Source organism: Microchirus variegatus (genome assembly GCF_963457635.1).
Source record: "Microchirus variegatus genome assembly, chromosome: 14".
Taxonomy (NCBI): Eukaryota; Metazoa; Chordata; class Actinopteri; order Pleuronectiformes; family Soleidae; genus Microchirus; species Microchirus variegatus.
In genome coordinates this window covers 1,087,977-1,113,114 of record NC_139815.1, presented here as the reverse complement: position 1 = coordinate 1,113,114, position 25,138 = coordinate 1,087,977, and the positions used below count along the sequence as shown (strand labels likewise).

The window sequence follows — 25,138 nt, the reverse complement described above, 5'->3', positions numbered from 1 at the left end:
CAGTACTTCAGCCACCACGTGGTTTTTATTTTGGGTTTGGAGTCATTTTCATGTGCGAGTGACCCAAATTAACCCCGTCCATCTCTACGAAAATGAGGCCTCGTCTCGGCCGCCTCCAAACACGCGGCCTCACCACCGTCTCATCGCTTTATTTTCCTCAGCCTCTCAAACGACAATATAAAATCTCCTGAAGGTTTGTCAGAAAAACCCCCGGAGCAATCAAACCAGAGTGGACGTATGTGTGGATGGATTTGTTTCGTGGATCCAGCCTTTTTCTGTCTGTGCACACAAACTGTGGAGTGATTTACCCGTTCAAATTAAACCTGCCTGCACTACTGAACATTTTAAATCACTTTTAAAGCTTCTGCTCGGCTTTCATGTTAGGATTAGAACATTTTACCTTAAACTAGATTTTACATTTTTGTATTTTTGTATTGTGTATAATTACCTACATATTTATGACAAAAAGTATATTAAAAAAGTCATGTCATAACACAGAGTCTAATTATGTATGTTTTAGCAGAATTTGACCATATTTATAGTCAACGTCATTGTTTGTAACACGCGTAAATATTAGGGATGTAACGATGCATCGTGATTAAAAATCGGTACAAATGCGTGACGATTCGCACCGGTTGACAGAAAAAATGAATCGCGACCCCTACTGATCGGGCGGGAAATTGCAGTGCATATCCGTCACCACGATGGAGAAAGTATGAAGGCTGGAGGGGTCACCGTGGTTACGCATTCGGAGAAGTATAATGTGGCCTTTACTTGTGAGAGTGTTTCGAGATATTTTTCATGTAATTTGTTGTTTAAGATGACCATGAATGTTGCACTTATTTAGAAGAGGACACAAACTGTTTTACAGAGTTTCTGTAAAGAAAGCACCTCTAAGATTTTTTTCCTACGAATAAAAGATCATTTTATTTGGTCATAATTTGTCTGTAGCTCATTTTGATAAAAAAAAAAATTGTATCGTGAACAAAAAATCGTGAACTCGAGTTGTGAGTTGAGTGTATCGTTGCGTCCCTAGTAAATATGCTTCATTTAGAGAAATTAAGCAAGTTTTAGCTGAAATAAAAGGTAATAATAAGTGTATATTTTAAGATGTAATACAGATCAACAACAGTAGATTATAGATATATATATATAGATATTTACAGTCTTAAACCTTTCATGAGTCCAGAGAAGCGACCTGTGTGCAGCTTTATATCCACATATCCAAAAAATGGACGTTAAGGAAAGACATGGATGTTAAGGGAAAAACATGGACGTCAAGGGAAAAGCATGGACTTTAAGAGAAACACACAACTGTTAACGGAAAAACATGCACGTTAAGGAGAGATGGACGTTGAGGGAAAGGCATTGATGTTAAGGAAAGCAAAAAAAAATATGCACAAAAAAAAACATACGCACATTAAGGGGGAAAAACCTGGATGTTAAGGGGAAAACATGGATAGAAAAGCTTTAGATCGCCTTTAAATCTGGATACAGACTGAGAATGTCCAGACGTAGCATGAGTGTAAATAAAGTTTACAGTAACAGACACTCCCCTGCTGTGGAAACATGCTTTCATGTGTTCACTCCGTCTGGGACATGAAGGCATGTTTTCTGCTCGACTGCAGCTTTCAGCGGGAATAAACACAGACATGGACTCACAGGGAGTGGAGTGTGTAAATAGCACAGGTATTAGTTCTCGTGGTTTGTGCGATGAGATTCTGTAAAGTCAGTTCATCCTTCAGCAAAGATCAGCCTCGGAGCAACGAGGAGAAAATAAAATCTGACCATGTCGACTCCTGCAGGAGGTTTATGTTTGTTTGCCAGTGGCTGTCAATCTTAGTTTGTGTGTGTGTGTGTGTGTGTGTGTGATATATATGGACTTACAGTACGTGTGTGTGTGTTGAAGGCTGAGGAAAAGGAAGATTGAATGAGAAGAGAGGGGGAAGTCAGCCGTAATAAAGGGAGATGAGCTTAAACACACACGCACACGGACACACACGCGCGCGCACACACACAGAGAGTTGGGGCAGCTCCTGGCAGGTCTCAGGTTGGTTAGGTAACTAATGGTGCCGATGAGTTATCACTCCTGGAGGGAGAAACTTGGAAACTACCTGCAAATTAAAGTCATGCTCAGTGGCTCAAGTCAGCCCACACACACACACACACACACACACACACACACACACACACACACACACACACACACACAGACACACACAGACACACACACAGACACACACACAGACACACACACGCACGCACACACACACACAGGTTTCTGCAGCTATTCTTCTCAGGACTCTGCATTGACCCCCATTCATTTGGACAGCAACCTGAACCATGACCAGTTCATGACTAACCCGTACCTCATCCATAACCACAATCCAAATCTTAGTCCAAAACTGAACCAGTTGCTCAGAAATGAGCATCTGCCTCATTAGGACCAGGCTTTGGTCTCCATGAGAACCAGCATGACACACACACACACACACACACACACACGAGGAGAAACATGGATGCCAACATTGACGAAATGAAAACACACATTTCAGCCACTTAACAAAAGACTCGGGGAGAAGATAGAGTCCACGTCAGCTTCAGTCGACGATATTTTAAAAACATGTGAAATGGAGGTAAACCACTCACTCTCCCACACCAAAGTCCATAGAGAAAATCAGTGATTTTAGCTCACAGGGACACAGGAGCTGCTGGTCTACTGCTGCCTCGTGTGGTCACTTTGTGTCACTGAGGTCAATCTGAACAAAGGATTTCAAACACTGAAGTGACAAAATAAGACATTTGAACTTAGTGATGGAGGCAGCAGTGGATCAACAACTCCTGTGTGCTGTGATGTTAAAATCACTGATTTTCTCTATGGACTTTGGTGTGGGAGAGTGAGTGGTTTACAAACATTAGTATAGTATAGTATAATATAGTATAGTGTAGTGTAGTGTAGTGCAGTTTAGTATAGTATAGTATAGTTTAGTATAGTATAGTTTAGTATATTGTAGTATAGTATAGTATAGTTTAGTATAGTATTAATACAGCGTAGTTTAGTATAGTATAGCGTAGTATAGTAAAGTGTAGTATAGTATAGTACTGTATAGTTTAGAATAGTATAGCATACTTTAGTATAGTATAGTGTAGTATAGTATAGTATGGTATAGTTTAGTATAGTATAGTATATTTTAGTATAGTACAGTACAGTACAGTATAGTATAGTATAGAATGATACAGTACAGTACAGTACAGCATACTATAGTATAGAATGGTACAGTACAGTACAGTATACTATAGTATAGAATGGTACAGTACAGTACAGTATACTATAGTATGGAATGGTACAGTACAGTACAGTATACTTTAGTATAGAATGGTACAGTACAGTACAGTACAGTATACTATAGTATAGAATGGTACAGTATAGTGCAGTACAGTACAGTATAGTATAGTATAAACTTTAAAATCCCCTGAATTGAATGGTGAAATATTAGGATATAACCTAATATATACTTATATAACCTATAAGTCTCCAGTGCAGACAGAGTTTCCCAGTAGACCTCTGCAGAGACGCAGCAGTGCCAGGAAACTTCTGGATGTTTTGTTGAAAAGAAACTTCGTATACGTTTATTACATTTAGTAAAAAAAAAACAAAAAAAAAAAAAAACAAGAGGATGTAAATAGCATTAATATTTTAAAAGGCTGTGAATGTGCGGGGGGCTGAGTGTGCATCCTTTCTTTACCTCAACCATTCGCTTTATCAATAAGCCACTTAAGCTGTGCTGTTGCCGTCCGGGCCTCCATTATCGTCTCAATTGTTCCAATGTGATGGAATGACTGATACTGTAATTCTGTTCAGGAGGCAGCAGAAAGCAGGTATGGAGAGGCATTAAAGCTGATTTAAAGCGCGGAGCATCTGTAAAAGGTTTACTCTGTCAACGAGATTAGCCTCTGCACAACGAGGTGTGTGTGCTGATAGAGGAACGTCACACACACTCGGCCAGTAAATCCCTGCACTGATTAAGATCGCCTCAGGCTCTTTGTGACAGCGGAAAAAATGTTTCTCAACGGCGATAAAGCATCACATCATAAGTATTGTTGACAGGACAGAGTCTGTGGTGTCAAACAACGACAACGACGACAACGATGCATCACAAACAGGCAAAAACAAGGAAGTTAAGGGGAAATCAAGGATGCAAAGGCAAAAGCATGGATGTTAAGCCAAAAACAAGGAAGTTAAGGGATAAACAAGGACATTAAGGGAAAAACAAGGAAGTTAAGGGGGAAAACATGGATGTTAGGGGGAAAACATGGGTGTTAAGGGGGAAACAAGGATGTTAAGGGAAAACATGGATGTTAAGAAAAAACAAGGATGTTAAGGGAAAACATGGATGTTAAGAAAAAACAAGGATGTTACGGGGAAAAACATGGGTGTTAAGGGAAAGACAAGGATGTTAAGGGGATAACATGGGTGTTAAGGGGGAAACAAGGAGTTTAAGGGAAAACAAGTATGTTAAGAGAAAAACATGGATGTTAAGGGAAAACAAGGATGTTAAGGGGGAAAACAATGGTGTTAAGGGGGAAAACATGGATGTTCAGGGGATAACATGGATGTTTAGGGAAAAACAAGGATATTAAGGGGAAAAAAAATAACATAAGGGGAAAAAACAAGGAAATTAAGGGGAAAACAATAACATTAGGGGAAAAAACAAGAAAATTAAGGGGAAAACAATGACATTAAGGAAGTTAAGGGAAAAACAAGGATGCAAAGGCAAACACATGGATGTTAAGGCAAAAACAAGGAATTTAAGGGATAAACAAGGACGTTAAGGGGAAAACATGGATGTTTAGAGAAAAACAAGGATGTTAAGGGAAAAACATGGGTGTTAAGGGGGAAAACAAGGATATTAACGGAAAAACATGGATGTTAAGGGGGAAACAATGAAATTAAGTGAAAAACAAGGATGTTATGGGAAAAACATGGATGTTAAGGGGAATACATGGATGTTTAGGGAAAAACAATAAAATGAAGGGGAAAACAATGACATTAAGGGGAACAACAAGGAAGTTAAGGGGAAACAAGGATGTTAGGGGAAAACATTGACAGTAAGGGAAAAACAAGGAAATTAAGTGAAAACATGGATGTTAAGGGAAAAAGATGGTCATTAAGGAAAAGCATTTATATAACGGAAAACCATTGTCACAATTTTGCTTGGTATCATTTTTTTAAAACCAGACACTCTCAGACCTTTAATGCCCCGTAAAACCAGGACTGTAATTCTGCTTAATATGAAAAGAGTCTTCTTAACTCGATGACACTGACTTAAAGACTGTATACCTTATAAAGTCTTATTCAGGAACAGTTTGGGATTTGTTTTCTTCATTATATTACTGGTAAATGAAATCTTAAATTAAGCTGTAATATCTGATTAAGGGAAAGTGAGAATTCTGTTTTTGGTGAGAGAAATGTTTTTTTTGAGTGCAAACACTTGCTCCACATTGATTCTTCTTCTTTTTTTTTTTTTTAACCTGTCCTGTCCAGTACCTTGAGCATGCACTATGGTTGACTGCATGTCTGTTGGTGTTGAACAGAGTGTGATTTCAGATTCTTCTTCTTTTAAGTAAAATAAGAGCAATTTCCCAGCAACAAGGCTAATTTTATTTTCTTGAAAATCAATTCACAGTGGTGGTGTTAAAGTCCCTGAGGGTAAAGATGTTTTCATTAGATTTGTTTCTCAAAAACTATTGCTGAAAATGTGTGAATGCACTGAAAAAAAATTTCCATGACATGGAACGCACACAAACACACAAACTAGGGACTAAGTAGATTTTGGAACTATGAGTAGAATTTTGAATTTCAGAATTTAGTACATTGTATATCAGAAAATTAAGTTTTCCGACAAAATCAGGATGTCGCTGAGAATCCCAGAGAGGCCTGAGACCAGGTGTTCAAGCTTTTGTATTAAGAAACAGGAGAGCACAGTTGTTGTTAAGTCTGAGAATTTTAAAAGCTTTGATTTGTGTGTGGGGGGGAATCAATGAAGGTCAACGACGTTTAAAACCAGACGATCATTTCAACAACAACAAAGAAAACTATGAACAATTACAGCGACTGTGAATCAATAACAACAACTTCAACAGCATTTCTGCAGCTCAAGAACTTGTTTCTAAGTCAACGACGTTCACAAACATCTGCTTATTTCATTCATTCATTCATTATTTTACCACTTATCCAGGGATTGTGTTGCTGAGGCAGTTTACAGTGGACTCCTGGGAGTTCTACATCTAATCCGGGTCTTTTCCCCAGTGGGATGACGGAAGACGTCATCCAGGAGGAAATCCACACTAGATTCCCAAACCACCTCAGCTGAGCGCGACACATTCTGATGTGAAGGAGCAGCAGATCAACACTGAGCTCCTCTGTCTCTCAGGCTGAACGTGTACGAGTCACTGACACATCGGATTCACACAAGATCGGATTCACACAAGATCAGATTCACACGGCATCTGATTCACACATCTGATTCACACAAGATCAGATACACGACATTAGGGATGCACCGATTGCCATTTTTGGGGCCGATTCCGATTTTTCCATTAGTTTGACCTGCCGATACCGATTTTAGCCGATTCCGATTTCAATTTTTTAAACCACTTTACAGCATACTGAAATATATATATTTGCATCTTTTCTCTTTAATAGAACATTTTAGCATAGAAACACAATCAGTTCACATCCAATATCCAACTAAAAACACAAAACGAATCACTATAAAATAGAAGTATATATAAAAATACAAAAACAATTGTCATGATACATTTGAACATGCTACCATGGAACATAATAACTTAAAGTGTGACTTTTTGAACAGATTACCACTATAAAATAGAACTAAATAATGCTGTGGAATATTCACACACATCTTAAAAGTTCAGTGTTATGGAACCATGTTGTTCACATCCAATATCCAACTAAAAATACAACAATGAATCACTACCTGTATGTGTAGTTTATTTAAGTTTAAATATATTTCACAACATAGAAACCTACACACAAATAAGTAAATGACCTCTCTCTGTCTCGCTCTCTCTCTCTCTCTCGCTCGCTCTCTCTCTCTCTCTCCCGCCCCGTGCCAAAATGCCTCGCGCTCTCTGCGCACACAGGTTTAAACGACAAACAAACAAATGCTGATCAAAAGTTTTGTGCAAGTGATTTAAGATCCTGACTCTTGTCCCAAATATGACAGGCTTCGTTCAGTGATTGAAACAAATATATAAACATTAATGAAACGTTTACATGCAGAGCGCTCACTCGCAAAGCAGACAACAGCGGCGCAGCAACGCCGCAGCGATACGGGTGCGCGGATGTTGTGTAATCAAATACACCGGTACCGCCGTATGTTAAAAATTCATATCATAACAGAAAAAAAATGGTATTCAGTGTGAACCGGTATACCGCCCAGCCCTTCACTCTACTACATGATTTCGGCCGATCACGTGAAAATCGGCCGATTCCGATCAATGGACGATTAATCGGTGCATCCCTACACGACATCGGATTACACGACATCAGATTCACACAACATCAGATTCACACGGCATCGGATTCACACAACATCATATTTACACAACATAAGATTCACTGAACTTTGGATTCACTCAACATCAGATTAATTTATCATCTGATTCACAAAACTTTTTCACTTACATTTCATTTACACGTTCATGTTTTCCCCTTGATATCCATGTTTTTCTCTTAACAACCATGTTTTTCCCTGTATGTGCATGTCAAATTCTGCTAAAACACAGATAATTAGGCTTCAAATTAAACAAGTGATTTAAAAAAAAAAAGAAATATGATATGATATGATATGATAATGCGTTGGAGTTGCCATGATGATCACACTCACCTCTGCCGCGCTGCTCATGCTGTCCAGGCCCTCACTGGCTCGCACCAGCAGCAGGTAGCGGTGCTGGTCGCTCTCGTAGTCGATGGGTCGGGTCAGGCTGATCTCGGCCGTCTCCGCTGAGATGGAGAAGAGGCTGCTGGGATTAATGAGGAGGCTGTAGCTGATTGGCCTCTTCTGGAAGGACACGGCAGGTGTGACCAGGAAGCTGCAGAGACACAGAGACAAAGGTCAGCATTGACCGGGGGCGGGGCAGGTGAGAGGGGCCAGTATATATTTGCATATTTAAATGAGTGACCTCTAAACGAGCTTGTTTGTTTGTGAAAATGGTGGAGGGAGAGTTTTTTAATGTCTTTATTTTTTGTTATGTACAGCTGATATTTGACCTTTTTTCCCCACTCTGGGAAATGAACGATAATCTGAGCAGAAGAACACGTGAGGAGACGGTCAATCAATGTCATTTAAAGAGACAAGAATATGGATTAGATTGTTCACATTTGCACATCATGATCGTCCATGGTTTTCCCTTAACATCCGTGTTTATCTATTAACATCTGTTTTCTTTGTCATCCATGTTTTACAATTAACTTACATGTTTTACCCTTAACTTTCCTGTTTCTCCCTTCATATCCATGTTTTTCCTTTAACATCCATGTTACCCTTAGTGTTCTTCCCCCCAAACATCAAAGCTTTTCCCTTAATGTCCATGTTTACCCCTTAATGACCATGTTTTCCTTGTCATCCATGTTTTTCAATTAACTTGGGCCCCGTCCCAATACCTCCCCCTTCAAATTTCTACTTGGTTTTGAGAACCCACAATTGTAAATTCCCCTTGTTGAGGGAAGTGGTATTGGCAGGCCACTACATGCAAATTAGCGCAGTTAACGTAACAAACGTGCTGATCTACGCCACATGTTGACAATTCTACCGGTGGAGCGTGCTACTATTTTCGTTCAGGAAAAATGCCGGCGGATCCAGCTGTTGTGTTGCCTGTTGCGTTGGCTATGTTTGTTTTTCTCCATCCTCGTAAACGCAATATCTCGAATGTGATTGAAATCTGAAGTCCAGGGTATTCGTGTTCAAGTGAACACCGTTACACACATCCGAAACACTGACAAAACTACCCAGATGTAGCACAGCTAGCTAGCAGCTAGGGCGAACGCTCTCGCTAGCTAGTTATTTTCTGACATTGGTGCTTAACGCTCAACGGTCCTGTGCATGTATGTCAAACCAACATATTCCAACACAACGAAATAGTTCCTCGGCAGATGTGGCCGCCATCTTTGTTGAAAAATATCAGCTGGATGGCTGAATTCGGAAAGCATCATGGGTAATTTAATCTTCCACTTCGTTTTAAGCCTGCATCAGAGCTCACTACATTTTAAGAGTTGATTATCAGGGCAATAATCGCTCTTCCCCTTGCTCCCCCCCACATATGAATGTGCAACATTTAGGGTTAGGGAAAAAATGTAGGGTTAGGGGAGGTATTGGGACGAGGCCGTAGTGTCCTTTTCCCCCCTTAAAATCCTTGTCTTTCCCTCACCATCCATGTTCTATTCCTTAACATCTGTTTTCATTAACATCCACAAGGGATGATAAGGGAACTTACCATCTTTTTTTTTGTTTTACTTTTTAATAGGGCTGTCAAATGATTAACATTTTTAATCAGATTAATCACAAGGTAGCTGTGGATTAATCACGATTAATTACCATTCGTAAATATGCCAAAAAAAATTCTAATTTTCTCTTTATTGTAGGAACGGAGAGATAAATAAAGTATGTGAAAATATACATGTAAAGAACAACAAAATACTGTAAATAACTTGTAAAAACCTATACAAACTTAGTAAAAAATAAACATTACATTGTAAAGAACCCACATTATAAGACACTATAAATAAATAGAAAAAATAAAATGCTGTAAATAAACCTTTTTAAAAAACTACACATTGCACTGTAAATAACTCACATTAGAAACAAAATATAAAGTATAGAAGGTAAATGGTTTTCTTGGGGGAACTAAACCCACAGCAGGAGAAGCACTACTTCTACTAGTTAGCGTTAGCATTAGCGTTAGCTAGCATTCTGACGCTAACGTTAGCTGCTGTCTGTGTCCCCGTTAGTTAGACAGTGACTGTTAATGTTATGATTATATCATTATCTGCGCCAGCAGCGCCACTTACAACTGTGTGTCTTTCTTTCTTTTTCCTTCATCCTCCTTTTTCTTCCTCTTCTAACTTCCTGATTGATAACTCCTCTTCATTTTACTTCAGCTTCGTTTACAACGTGCAGAGCGATAACTTCACACAGGTTAACGTGAGGAGACGTGGGGCCTCTTTAGGGAGGTTTCCGACCGAGATGTCATTGCAAATCAACCGTTGTTGTTTAAGGGGGGCGGGGACGCAGCTGCTCACTGACGCATTCAGGCTTCGAGTGTCGAGTGTCCCCCTATCGACTCGGGGCCCTAAGCAGTTGCCCGCTGCCTTGCCTGTTCATAAACTGCACGTCTACCCGTAGCGCGATGAAAGTGAGAAAGTGCGTTAAAAAATGTTGACAGCCCTACTTTTTTTAACTTCCTAACATCCATGTTTTTTCTCCATTAATGTTCTTTTCCCCTTAACTTCCACGTTTTCCCCTAATGTCCTGATGTAGGACTCGAGTGAAATCGATTATGTAAACGAGATCTGGGTAAACATGATCTGTTTATGGGGTGGGGTGGAGGGAGGGGGCGGGGTCATTCAGCCAGTTAAAGGTCACACAGAATGGTCCCGTTGCACATAAATGTTAGTTATGGAGGTCTACTTACATATATTAACTTGTTTTTATGGTCAAAAACCTCCTAGTTGCTGTAAACGAGCCGATTGAAATCCTCTTTTCTGACAGTGTTTTTCTGCTGCGAGATTTCAGAGTGAACTTTCACCCCCAGAAGACAGCGTCTTGTGATTGGCCAATACTATTCAGCACATCCGTTCTCAGAAGCCCAGCGCCCCCCTCTGGAACGGTGGATGCACTGCTCCTCATTATCAAAGCATTGTTTTAACAGTGTTTAAAAATAGCTTCTTCACGACTCCCCGCCGCAGTCCCTTTGATGACCTTTGACCCGGAGTCAGACCCAGAGTCAGAAGACACTGTCGCTCGTGAAACACCTCCACAACGGACGTTATTCTTCTTCTGCGGTTCAATGTACGCAACCGGATGTGCCCGGACTAGTGCCCGGAGCAGGAGGATCTGCTGTTCAGGAGAACCGCTGTTTACGTAACTATTACGGGATTTCGCGATCTCACTGAGCCCCGAGATTACAATAAAACACAACGTTCTCAGCAGTGGCTGAACTGTTTGTTTCGAACCGTCAGGGCTTCGTAAACAAGATAATGACGCAGATACACACTAAAAAACAGCGTTAATAGGAACTTCCGGTCTAGTTGCGCTTCAACGCTAAGCGGAGTCAATGTTGGTTATTTGTCATTGATCCGTTCACAATCACCGTGATAAAATCAGCGTAAACAACAGACTGGACCGTTGTCAGTCACTCTGAAGAAGCTGCAGGGAAACAGCGGCTAATGAGAAGCAACTCAAGGACACCAGTGAGACCTCAGCAGGGAGACAGACACACACACACACACACACACGCGCAGTACAAGCGCATGCAGGCGTGTAAGTATATCACACTCTTCCCTGATTCAACTTGGATGATTAAAGCGATAGTGGTGGTTTTTTGAAGAGCTGAGTGAGTCTGAACTCAGTGAAAAACAAGACAATACATTATCTACACATTAACCACTCTCATGAGCATCGTGATGATCAGGCTGTCTGCATTTATTTTGATTTTCATGGCTGTAGAATTGTCAGGAAATGCTCAGTGATCGAGTTCTTTCTGCTCCTTTCCATATATAGAACTTTCTCTTTCAATATCTGGCAGTTATTTAACCGTTTAGGAATCACAGTACTGAGGTGCAGACGTTGTAGATGTGTGACGCACTGGTGAATCTGGTCTTTCTCAGGATTTTAGACATTTTCCTTGCTAAATGGTGGAGATTAACACACATTTTCAGGATCTTTTTAACTGATCTACAGATTCTTGGGTCGGTTGTCACGCTAATGACTCTTCAGTGATGCTCTCTGACCAATCAGTAGATTTTTGAATTATAAGTAGATTTTGGAACTCTAAGTAAATTGTTGAATTATAAGTAAATTTTTGAATTATATGTAGATTTTTGAATTTTAAGTAAATTGTTGAATTATAAGTAGATTTTGAAACTATAAGTAGATTTTTGAATTTTAAGTAGATTTTGGAATTTCAAGTAGATTTTGGAACTATAAGAAGATTTTTGAACTCTAATTAGATTTCGGAACTATAAGTAGAATTTTGACGTTTTTTGGACTGATCTACAGTAGAACATTGTTGGCTCTCTGACCAATCAGTGACGAGCAGTCATGTTGACGTGACATTTCAGTATCAGCTCTACTGAACCTCCTCTGAGAAGGAACTTAAATAAAAAAAATAAAAAAACAGCAGGTACCAGGTTTTATCACTGATGCAGAAGAAAAAAACAACAAGTTGAGTTAGAACTGTGTCGTTATTATAATAAACTGTAGTAATCTGAACTATCCCTTTGAATATATATATATATATATATACTGTATATGTGTGTGTGTGGATCAATAGGTGAAGCAGTGTAAATCATGTGCCGCATACAATAGCGCTCATGTTTAAATCGGTCACACTTACAGCCTCGATCGATAGAATCAGTCAATCAGAGCAGCACAGAGTCGCAGAAATGCCAGAAATATCATACGTGCACATTAAATATGTACAACAACGTCTGTTTCAAACACACGAGACGCGGAAGACCAAAGTTCATCAGAGCGAACGTCTGCAACAAGAACAGAAACGTGTCGCGGAGAAACGTGAGCGATAAAAACATAAAAAGAAGCTTTAACTGATCAGTGAACACAATGTAAATTAAAAAAAAACTAATTATAAAAACTTGTCACTTCTGTCACTGAGAAAAAGTAATTTTTTTGTTTCTTAAATTGGCTCAAATATGAGCAGGACATGTCCAAATTAAACAAGACTTGTTTTACAGTGAGCAAAGATTTAGCTTAATTTGAAATCTGTAAATAATATGAGACTTTAAATTGTATTTTTAACCGTGTGTGTGTGTGTGTGACTGAAGTAACTGCTGACATTTAATTTATGTTTTGATTTATGTTTATTTAGCTTCATCACTTTTCATTTCAGAGTTTGTTTTTCTTCTTGTTTTTTTCTTTTCAAAGTAAAATGAAAATCAAATCTTTGCACAAACGTCAGAACGAGGTTTAATTACTTTGTGCCGCAGTAACTGAGGTGGATTCAACCGAGTTTCTTTTTCAGTGAAGGTAAAACTTTTAACTTTTAGGGCCGTGGATCAGCGGTCGAGTGAGTCGTCTTTTAACCAGATGTTCCAGGGTTGGATTCCCTGCTGTGTGCTACATACAACATACACAGAATGTGACATGTGTCCGTGGTGCAGGTGTGAACTCACGGCTGTCCTTCTGGCGTGTTCTCTGGGATGGCGATGGTGAAGGAGGCGTTGGTGAACTGTGGCGGTCGCGCTCCCGCCACCACGGAGACCACAGCGGGGGCGCTGCGGCTGCCCAGGCGGTCGGCGGCGACCACGGTCAGCAGGTACTCTCTGTCGCGCTGCAGCGGGAGGCCCGTGGTGCGCACGTGTCCGTTCTTCCTGTCCACCTCGAAGCGACCGTCGCCACCTACAGACGGGAGCCGTGCATTACGAGCCTTTTGTTGGACGTTTTCTCGTTTTTTATTTGTTCATTTAAATCATGAATGAAAACTTTGTTATTTACTGCAGATTTTCCCACAAATTCTTAAACCAGTTTTCTCAGAAAGTATAACGTTTCTCTCACTCCTACTTAAAACTAACAGAAATGCAGAAATTGATACGATACTTTCGCTTTCAGGCCGATACGATAACAAATATTGTACCAAAACAGAATATCGTATCGTACCGATACAGATATCAATACTGAGTATCATATAGACTTATCCCTATTTAAAACTATCATAAGTGCAGAAAATAAATACGATACTTAGTATCGCTATCAGGCCGATATGATACTGAGTATCGTACCGATGCAGCTACTGAGTATTGTATTGATAGTGATACTGAGCCTTGTACCGATACAGCTACTGAGTTTTGTACCAATGGTGATAATGAGTATCATATCGATGCAGCTACTGAGTTTTGTACCGATACAGCTACTGAGTTTTGTACCGATAATGATACTGAGTATCATACCGATACAGCTTCTGAGTTTTGTACCGATAGTGATACTGAGTATCATACCGATGCAGCTACTGAGTTTCGGACCGATAGTGATAATGAGTATCATATCGATGCAGCTACTGAGTTTTGTACCGATAGTGATAATGAGTATCATATCGATGCAGCTACTGAGTTTCGGACCGATAGTGATAATGAGTATCATATCGATGCAGATACTGACTATCATACCTATACAGATACTGATTTTTGCACGGATACAGATACTGAGTATCATATTGGAAATGCAGAAAAACGATATCATACTGAGTATCGCTATCAGGCAAATACTGATACCGATACTAAAACCAGGAGAAAACAAGGACCTACCGTCAGACAGGAAGTACTCCACTTCACCGTTGTTGCCTTCGTCGCCGTCCTCGGCGTTGAGCTTGTAGACCAGCGAGCCTCCAGCATCGTCAGGTGACACCACGGCCAGGTAAGGAGCAGGAACCATGGTCCACTCAGGAACATTGTCGTTCACGTCCGTCACAGTCAGGTCCACTCGGATCAGATACCAGTCTGGACCTGAGGAAGAAAAATAAAAATAAAACACTTAAAATATGATTAAAGAACAATCACCGTCATCATCGTCAAGATCATTAAACGATCCACAGTTTTTGTCGGTGGTACAAAGACAGATCTAACGCCCAACAAAATAACTGTGATGAATTTCATTATTTTTCAACAGAGTCTGGACAGACCAAACATTCATGTATTCACAGAGAAAATAACACATTAGCTGAGAGGGAAAATAACAACATGTTTGCAGCTGTGCTGCTGGAGAAGCTTCAGCACATCACTTTACACATCGCTTTAACAAAGACATTAAAGACGTGGTTGTAAGGGAGGAAACATTTAATCGCTATGATTCCGACACGTGATTAAAAACACAATAAAATCACCAGGAAACTGAAGTTTGTAAACCGCTCACTCTCCTACACCAAAGTCCATGGGGTTTGGTCCTTCCTGAATTTCTCTATACGAACACGAAGTACGTTTGATGCTTTTAGGAAAGTCACATTCTCCCAAATAATCACAAAATAAAGAACAAAAACGGTCAGATTATTATTATAATAGCATCTTTGAAGTCACCAGCGGAAACATGATGACGTTAAAGCCGAATATGCAGCAGAGGTTCTGAATAAAACAAACCTCACACGAGTGCATTTGCAGTTTTAATCCATCCTTGACCACAGTTCAATGCCAACGTGACTTCTTTTTTTCATTAAGGTGTTTGTGCACAAGGTTTTTTTTTTTGTTTGTTTGTGTTTCCTCTCATGTCCTCTGAGGACAGTGTGTTGACTTTTAGCCTCTATATATACATATATATCAATAAATACATTTATATACATATATATATGTATGTGTATGTATATGTTCTTGTGTATGACACCAGTTAGTGATTGTTTGGTGCCGCTGTTCCTGAGGATTGTGACATATCATTAAATCCAATGAGACGCATTAGTGTGAGAGAGACGGCAATAACATCGAGCTGCAGCTCCCTATTGTCCTTCATTATCCACTAATCCACTGATGATCATTATGAGTGTGTGTGTGTGTGTGTGTGTGTGTGCGTGTGTGTGTGTGTGTGTGTGTGTGTGTGTGCGTGCGCTCTCTGTATATTAGCCCAGTGATTTATTATCTGGCTAATGCCGTCCCTTCTTCCCCAAAGCTGCATTGTCCTTTTGCCAATTAATTCTGAATCTGTTACGACCACAGGGAAGGAGGGAGACGAGTGAACGAGTGAGAGAGAGAGATAGAGATAGAGAGAGAGAGAGAGAGAGAGAGAGAGAGAGACACTGGCTCGACCCCAGCGTTAAGTTCATTGCTGTATTTTTGGTTAATTCCACTTTTCCGTCTTCTTTTGAAGTCTCCTTATGTTATTTTCCCCCCTTTGCTCTTGCTCTTCTCTAACGCTATTGATTTATGCAATTGCTTGCTTGTCCCCCCCCCCTTCTTTCTTTCTTTCTTTCTTTCTTTTCTTAATTCTCCCATTTTCCACTTTTCATTGTTCGGCTGTTTCTATAACAACCGCAGGGTCATTTCTCAGCCTCGGCCGCTCTGTGTTTTTTTTTTTTTTTTTTCTTCACTCTTAATCCTGTTTTCTTGCGACACTCTCTCTCAGCTCTGAGTCTCCTCCTCCTCCTCACGATGCTTTTTTATTCCTCGCTGTACTTGATTGCACTCTCTCTGCTGCGCTCCGCCCTCCATGCATCCATCATTTACAGCACAGTCAAACTCACAAAGACGCCCCCTGTGTTACAGACACAGAGTTTAATGTAAAGGAGGTGGAAAATGACTCTGAGGCTGAGCAGAGAAACAGTGCCTTTCTATTCTATAATTACAGCTTTTAGTTTGCTTTTCCAGTTGTGATATTACCTGGGCAACAGACCTGTCGCTTAAAGTACCTTAATAGTCATACTTTTACAGTAAAAGTACAAATATGTTACCAGAAAATGATTTTGGAAGAAGTTGAAGTCACTTTTTAAAATTATTTGACTTCAGTAAAAGTTCATGACATTTACAATACTTGAGTATTAAAAAGTCATTTTCTGATAATGAAATGTTCTTTGAAAAATTCTACTTATAATTGCAAAATCTACTTATAATTCCAAATTCTATAAATGGTTGCAAAATCAACTTATAATTTCAAAATCTACTGATAAATCCACATCTACTAATAACTCCAAAATCTACTTATAATCATAATCTTCTTATAATTTCAAAACCTACTTATAGTTTGGTGTTAGACTAGAAAAGCTCTACATACATACAGACCATAATACCAACTCTTCTTCTTCTTCTTCTGATTTGATTTGTTAGTAAAGAGTACACAATTAACCTCAGCCACCAGGGGGCGTTCACAAGCCCGCATAAAAGCAAGGGTTGTGTCAGGAAAGTAAAAAAAAAATATATATAAATGTAATATATTACATATTTTTATTATATATAAACATTCAAACGTATGTAAATGATCGCAGAAGAAGAATAAATTGTCTTTGTTCGAAGCACAAATCTCGTGTCGTGTGCTGAGAGTGAGATTACGAGCAGATAGACGGTGTTTACACAACACCACCATCATCATCTTTTGGTTTTAATCCATTAAATTCTCTGTCATTTTCAATCCCAGCAGCTCCAAAAAAATATCACTGTCGCTCTAAAAACTGCTCATCGATTTTTTACGGTGCGTCAAAGAGGCAAAAACAAGCCGACTCCCTTTAATTCACTGTTTCCATTACATTTGATTTTACTGTGTGAAAAACCTGCTGCGATTAATTCACTGGTAACAATCGCATTGGTTTTGAAGATTTGATTTTCCCACGATAGAAAACTCTGTTAATTATGAAAAATAATAATATATAGATTGAAAAGTGGACTAATCCTTAATATAAAATTGTGTAAGGGGCTTTTTTTTTGTGTAGCTCCAGAGGAAGTGGGCTGGAATCTCATTAGTGGCCTAAAGGGAAGAAACTTGAGCATCAGCTGGAGCTGAAAAAAAAAAAAGGAGAAACATCCAGAATGATCCAGTTATAGAGAACTCAGTACAAAATGAAGAAAAATGCATCAAATAACTAATAACTAAGTTTGTACACAATGTTCTGGTGCAGCTTAGATTCTGTGGAACAAAGGAAGAAAAATCGTTTTGGGGGGAAAAAAATTATTATTTTGAGCCAGAAAATTACAAAATTGTCGGCTTTAATTACCAGAATCGAGTCGAGTCACAAACACGGATTTTGGCGATTTTGAACATGTGGTATTTGAACAAAGCTTTACTGCGATCAACTTCAAATTTGGTGCAGTCACTCTGGACAAGGTAAGGATTAAAAGTTACCAAAAGCGTCACTTAATGTTGCAGCGTTTACGCGCTAGGGGGCGTTAAAGTTTTGAGACGGGTATGGCTTCAGCCCTGAGCCTCCTGTTTCGAGCCCTCCCGTCTCAGGCCTTGTTGAATGACTTGAAGAAAGACTTCCCACGACTCTTATGTTACGTCCAATGATTTGGTTATCTGATATAGATGTTGAACAATACATTTTTGTGCACTATTTACTATTCATTTTATGTTCTGTATATTTTTTTCCATTCCATTTTTCCTTTTGGTATTTTTTATAAGTATTAGTATAAGTATATACTAATAAGTATTAGCATGATTACTTTTACTCTTTGGTTAAAACACAATTATTAACGGACGCAAGCTTTTATTTTGAAAAATTATATAATAAGCGAGTTGGCACGAGACGAGAGGCTCCAGACTGCAGACATACACTTTGGCCTTTACTGAGGCATATCCTGGCAGGTTAAAGTGTGGTGCATGAAGCTCATGTTGAACAATGCATTTTATACAATTTACCAGCGTCATTTTATGTTGATGACAACAGAAAGCGGTTCCCGATGCAAGCTTTTATTTTTGAAAATTGTTTTTCTTGGGGGCGTGGATTCATGGCTCAAACGAGAGGCTCCAGAAAATAAAAAATAAAGAGAGAGAGTGATTTTTGAGGGGGTTAAAGTGAATAAAAACTCCATTTTGCATGGAGGTCCGGTCGGCATAAAGTGTGAGTGACATAGGGCATGAGCCTGTTCGTAGACCTAGGGCTCTATAGCGCCCCCTGAACTTGGGTCAAGGTCAGACAAAAGTCGTCTGAATGAGGATGATATTTAGTAGGTGTGTTGGGCTTACTCCAAAGATTCTTGAGGATTTTTGGGGAATTTTTGATGCGAGAGAAAGTGGCCAAAATTGCGTTAATAGCTACATTTTTGATTTTTTTATATAAGTCGCACAGTTGTTCCGATTAAAAAAAAAAAAAAAAAAACTAGGTTCACTTCATGCTCTCATGATTCAAAACAAATTTCTAATGTACTTCCATTAGCTCCGCCCACCCAGAAGTCGGCCCATTTTGTAAAAACAAAAATGGCTAGTCGACAAATTTGAAACAATCTTGTCCTAGCGCATTTGAGCTAGCTTCGTCAAACTCAGTCCATATTATGTTCTAGACGAGTTAATGCTCCGTCAAAGTTGGCGTTAAAATAGCAGGAAAACAACTTTAAAATTCCACTTTTTTAAAGTTTTAATGTAAACAGAACAACATGACGTTTCTCACAGTCATCATGGGAGGCATAGCGCCCCCAAAAGGCGTGTCGTGGTCAGACAAAAGTTTTCGTTTCGGGCCGATAATCTGTGAGTTTGTTGTGTTTATTCCAAAGGATTTTATGCTAAATTGTACATATTTTTTAACTGATTTTAACCAAACTTGGTACACTTGTTGCTCTCATGATTCCCTTCATGACTGTGAGACATACGATCGGTCCTCGTTTCTTCTTCATCTTCAACTCCTAACTTCTCCCCAAACTAAACTCAACGTGAACTTAATCAATTAAAAACTTGGTTTATGTTAAACGTTAGAGCCGCAGCGTTGAGTCACATTGTCCATTTATATTTTATACGAGATATAACGAGAAAATGCAGCATCTGTGGAAATTAAAGAGTTTTCTCATTTCTGAAACTCTTTTTCACACGAGTGCTTTTTAATCACAGATTTGTCTCAGGAGTTTCAGGTCCCAGTGACCACGCTGAAAACGTGTGAATCCTCTCTCTGTGCAGTTTCAGGGCACACCTGTGCAAAGAAAGCACAATAAGATCTTAATTTAATAGCGTTATTATTTCTTCTTTGTCTTTTAGGGCATTAGTGAAGGTCTGAGTGTACACAGTGTGGAGTTACTCTCCAGGAAAATCAGATTTTTGAGCGTCTAAAGCATAAAAAAACAAAAAAGTCAGTACGTGGCTGATTTCGGCGACTTTGCACGTTTGAACAAACTCCTCCCACAGCGTTACTGCAATCACCTTCAAACTCGGTGCATTCGCTCAGAACAAGATAGGGATTAAAAGTTACCGAAAGGCATCACTTAATGTCGCAGTGTTTTGACGCTAGGGGGCGCTAAAGTTACAGCTAATTCTGAAAACTCCAATCCAGTGGTACAATTCAAATTGAAGGTTACGAAAGAGGTTATTGAAAGTGAAACAACTGATTTTCTAACTTCTTAAATATTTCCAATCAGCCAGTGAAAAAATCCACAATAAAAGCATTATTATTAGCAATATAATTTATTTCTTTTCAGTGTTTTTTGGGGGATTATTTCATGAATTCAAAATTAAACGGGACGTTAAACTACGTTACAAAAAATCGGACAGATTCTGTGGCCTGAATACGACGCGAGGACCTTTAGTGAACGTTTACAAGTACACTGAAGTACATTTATATATTTCAGAGGTAGCGAGAGTAGAATTGATTTTCTTCTGGGATATTTTTAGTTAAACTGCAGCGGCAGCTTCTCTCAAATGATGTTTCTGGTCCTCACAGTGAAACGGAAAAGGCGGCAATAAAATATTCATGGCTGATCCCTTCAGTCCACCATGTTTGACCGCTCCTCACCACAGTTTGTTTTTGTCTCACTCTTATTATAGAATCTTAAATATCTATTTTATTATTTTAAAGACTGAGATAGAAGCTTTACGCTTTTTTTTTTTTTTTAATGTCTTAAACAGATAAAGAATTAGGTTATAAAAAAAAATAATTAGATTCCACAGCAGATTTGGAAGAATGTCAGTGAACAACATTAGAAGAGAAATAATTGACGTCCTTGACGGTTTTATTGGATTTGACGTATTTTTGGGTCACTGCATTCATTCAGTGGGGATTTATCATCAGAATAAGGGTTTAGTGGATTAGCCAAAAACAGACTCGCAGACAAATCCTGTCACTTTCAGGTAAAGCAGAACATGTCATGTACTGCAAAAATTAATATATATCAAATCTGATTAACACCTACACCCTTATTTCCCACCTGTACAGGACAAACACTACGACTGAACGACTTTAATCTGCCATCTTCACACAGATAAGTACTGAACTTTTAAACTTAACTTTTTTCACATTCAGTGCAAACACTTTTTCAGTGCATTTGCAAAATTTATCCAGCTGAGCATGAAATCAATCTTCCTGGGCGGAGATCCAAACATACACTCTCACTGGAAACACTAATCTTTTCTTTTCAGGTTTAAAAGGAGAAAGTTCCACTGTGGTTCGACCCATGCTGCCATCACTGGGAACAAGACTTGATTTCACTGTGTTTTCCTGCCGCTCACTCTCCCACACTAAAGTCCATAGAGAAAATCCGTGATTTTAACATCACAGCACACAGGAGTTGTTGATTGTTGAAGTTCAAATGTCTTATTTTGTCACTTCAGTGTTTGAAATCCTTTGTTCAGATTGACCTCAGTGACACAAAGTGACCATGATTACTTTTACTCTTTGGTTAAAACACAATTATTAACGGACGCAAGCTTTTATTTTGAAAAATTATATAATAAGCGAGTTGGCACAAGACGAGAGGTTAAAACGAGGCAGCAGTAGACCAGCAGCTCCTGTGTGTCCCTGTGAGCTAAAATCACTGATTTTCTCTATGGACTTTGGTGTGGGAGAGTGAGTGGTTTACAAACTTCAGTTTCCAATTAGAAAAGACTTTTTAGATTTTATTAGATATGACACAACTATTTGTTTCAACTGCCGGGTTGAAAAAGTTTGCTCTTCGGACAAAAGAAAAGTGTAACGAGGAAAGTGTCGAAAACAAAGAAAACAGCAGGGGAAAAACTGTCAAAATCACTTAAAACCAAAAATAATAATGAAATATATACTTATACTTATATATATGTATGTATTTATACAGTAAAGCACAGTTGTGGTGGCTGCTGTGCGTCGCCTGTGACTCTTTGGTTCACCTGCAGCTTTATGTCACTGACTGAGATGATCCCACGCCTGACGTCGACTTTTAACTCTGTGATCCCGAGAAGAAAAGCAGCTGCCAAATACAACACAAAGACGTCTTTGAGTTCTTTACAGTGCGTAGGCGGGGATTATTTTTATTTTCATCGTGTGCATGGATGAGTGGATTTGTGTGAGTTTAATGTTTTTGAGCAAATTTCTCATTTGTCTGTGAATATAATTATAATTACGTGACCTTTGTTGTTGCTAACAAGGCTTTTCCGCCACAGTTTTGTATTTCTTGTTTCACTGTTATTTATTTCTTTTCTGCAGTTTTGACATTTTTCCCGACTTGTTTCTGTTTTTTTTTTGTTTTTTTTAAAGTTACTTTAAAATTTAAATGATCACTATTCACGTTCTTTTGGAATCAATTTTTTAGTTTTTAAAGCTCTAAATGCCACGAGAAACCCACCTTTTTTAACCGTTTTATTCAGGGCTGTCAAAAGATTTACATTTTTAATCAGATTAATCACAGGGTAGCTGTGGATTAATCACGATTAATCACGATTAATTACCATTCGTAAATATGCCAAAAAATGGGGTGAGCCCAACACTGCAGGGCGGCGCCATTTTACATTTCCTTCTTCTATTACTGTTGTTGTGTTGGTTGTGTGGATGTGGATGTACATACTGTAAATAAAATACTGAAAACATAATGACCTCTATGTATAAAGTGCTTTGCACACACACACACACACACACACACACACACACACACACACACACACACACACACACACACACACACACACACACAGTTAGTAAATAAAGTGCAGACGGGCGGAGCCAGTCAGACGGGCTTTTTCAGGTTTATGTAAGTGGTCACTTTTTATGAGTCAACATCACATGAAGTAAACGAAGATGGAAAACACACTCAGTTCCTCGTGTCTCCGCGAGCGCAGACGGACAAACGCTCCGGACGAATCCGCGACGGCGGCGCCGACAACCGTTTAAACGGCTGACGAATCAAACGCAGACGTGTGCGTTGATCTCTGTTCTCATCCGCTGACCCCAATCAGCACCGCTCCACCACTGATCCACCTCTTTCCCTCCTCCTCCTCCTCCTCCTGCTGCTGCTCTACACTGATCTGACAGAAGCAAACTCCCACCTCATTCCTCTCTGTCTCATTTGGCATTAACACGCAGAGCTAACTGCTCCACTTGTTCCTCGGCTGCAGAGAAGACTTTCACCGTGTCTGACGACGACACCCGCTCATATCGCGAGAAAACGAGATCAATTGGTGAGTTATCACCAACTCACTTGTTATCTCGAGATAACGAGATAGATTGGAGAGTTATCTCGAAATAAGGAGATAAATTAATCCCTTGAAGCCCTTTTTGTCGCGATAATAAGATGAATTGGTGAGTTATCTCGAGATAACAGGGCCCCTTTTGTCCTGATAACGAGATAAAGGCCGGTTTTGTCACAAAAACAAAATAAATTGGTAAAGTATCTCGAGATAACGAAGCCGCTTTGTTGCGATAACGAGATAAATTGGTGAGTTATCTCGAGATAACGAGATAAATTAATGACTTATCTCGAGATAATGAAGCCCTTTTTGTCCTGATAACAAGATAAACTGGTGAGTTATCTCGAGATAACGAGATACATTGGAGAGTTATCACCAACTCACTAGTTATTTCGAGATAACGAGATACATTGGAGAGTTATCTCGAAATAACGAGATAAATTGGTGAGTTATCTTGAGATAATGAGATAAATTAATCCCTTGAAGCCCTTTTTGTCGCGATAACAAGACGAATTGGTGAGTTATCTCGAGATAACAGGGCCCCTTTTGTCCTGATAACGAGATAAAGGCCGGTTTTGTCACAAAAACAAAATAAATTGGTAAAGTTGCTTTGTTGCGATAACGAGATAAATTGGTGAGTTATCTCGAGATAACGAGATAAATTAATGACTTATCACCCACTCACTAGTTATTTCGAGATAACGAGATACATTGGAGAGAGATCAATGTAGATCAATGGAGATCAATGGAGATCAACTGGTGAGTTATCTCGAGATAACGAGATAAATTAGTGAGTTATCACCAACTCACTAGTTATCTCGAGATAACAAGATGAATTGGTGAGTTATCTCGAGAAATAACAACGCAACTTTTGTCCTGATAACGAGATAAAGGCCGGTTTTGTTGCATAAACAAAATAATAATAAAAAATACGCAGGGATTCACCTGCGGCTCGCTCATGTAAACATATGGAACATAAATGACTTCCTGCTTCACCTACACACCTCTCTGTTAACTATGACATTAATGCCATTAAATATTTTAATTGTTTGACAGCACTAGATATAGATATAAACTCCTTCTGCAACTAAAGATTTTTTTTCAAAATGTCTCGTTTTAGTCCACAAACCAAAAAGAGTTTGAATGATTTTATGTTTTTATGAAACAAAGAATCCAGAAAATATTCACATCTAAGAAGCACACAAACTGGTTCTAAATATATATATATTATATATACACTCAAACTGATAAATTGATTATCAAAATGGATGAATTGTCGCAGCCCGAGCAGTGAAACAATCGATCGTGGTTTTGGGCTGAAGTGGTTCCAAGAGAAAAAAAAAGGATGAAATAAATAAATGAAATGAGAGAGATGAGACGGAAAGATAGAGACAAAGGGAGGAGAAGAGTCAAAGAGTGAGACGTGAAGATGTCCCAGTTAATTAAAGGTCCACTGTGAGGATTACAATGACCATGTGGTCACTGCTCCACATATAATGTGATTAAAAGGAAACGCTGCTGCAGTTTGAGACACTTTTATACCTTCATCTACTTTAGAATGGAAATGCCCATGAGAGAGAGAGAGAGAGTGAGTGAGAGAGTGAGTGAGAGAGTGAGTGAGTGAGAGAGAATGAGAGTGAGTGAGTGAGAGAGTGAGCGAGAGAGAGAGAGTGAGTGAGTGAGTAAAGTGAGAGAGAATGAGAGTGAGAGAGTGAGTGAGTGAGAGAGTGAGTGAGTGAGAGAGAATGAGAGTGAGTGAGTGAGAGAGTGAGCGAGAGAGAGAGAGTGAGTGAGTGAGTAAAGTGAGAGAGAATGAGAGTGAGAGAGTGAGTGAGTGA

At 39.2% G+C, this 25,138-nt stretch overlaps 1 protein-coding gene across 1 annotated transcript in view; it reads right to left on the bottom strand.

Moving 5' to 3' along the window:
• Positions 1-25,138, bottom strand: part of LOC310936642 (neural-cadherin) — a gene marked incomplete at both ends in the record, with an annotated part of 265,319 nt that overhangs the window by 187,342 nt on the left and 52,839 nt on the right. Inside the window, 3 exons of the mRNA XM_083900748.1 lie at positions 7,914-8,118; positions 13,436-13,661; positions 14,564-14,761. Coding sequence (XP_083756874.1) covers positions 7,914-8,118; positions 13,436-13,661; positions 14,564-14,761 — 629 coding nt within the window. The remainder of the gene's footprint in view (positions 1-7,913; positions 8,119-13,435; positions 13,662-14,563; positions 14,762-25,138) is intronic.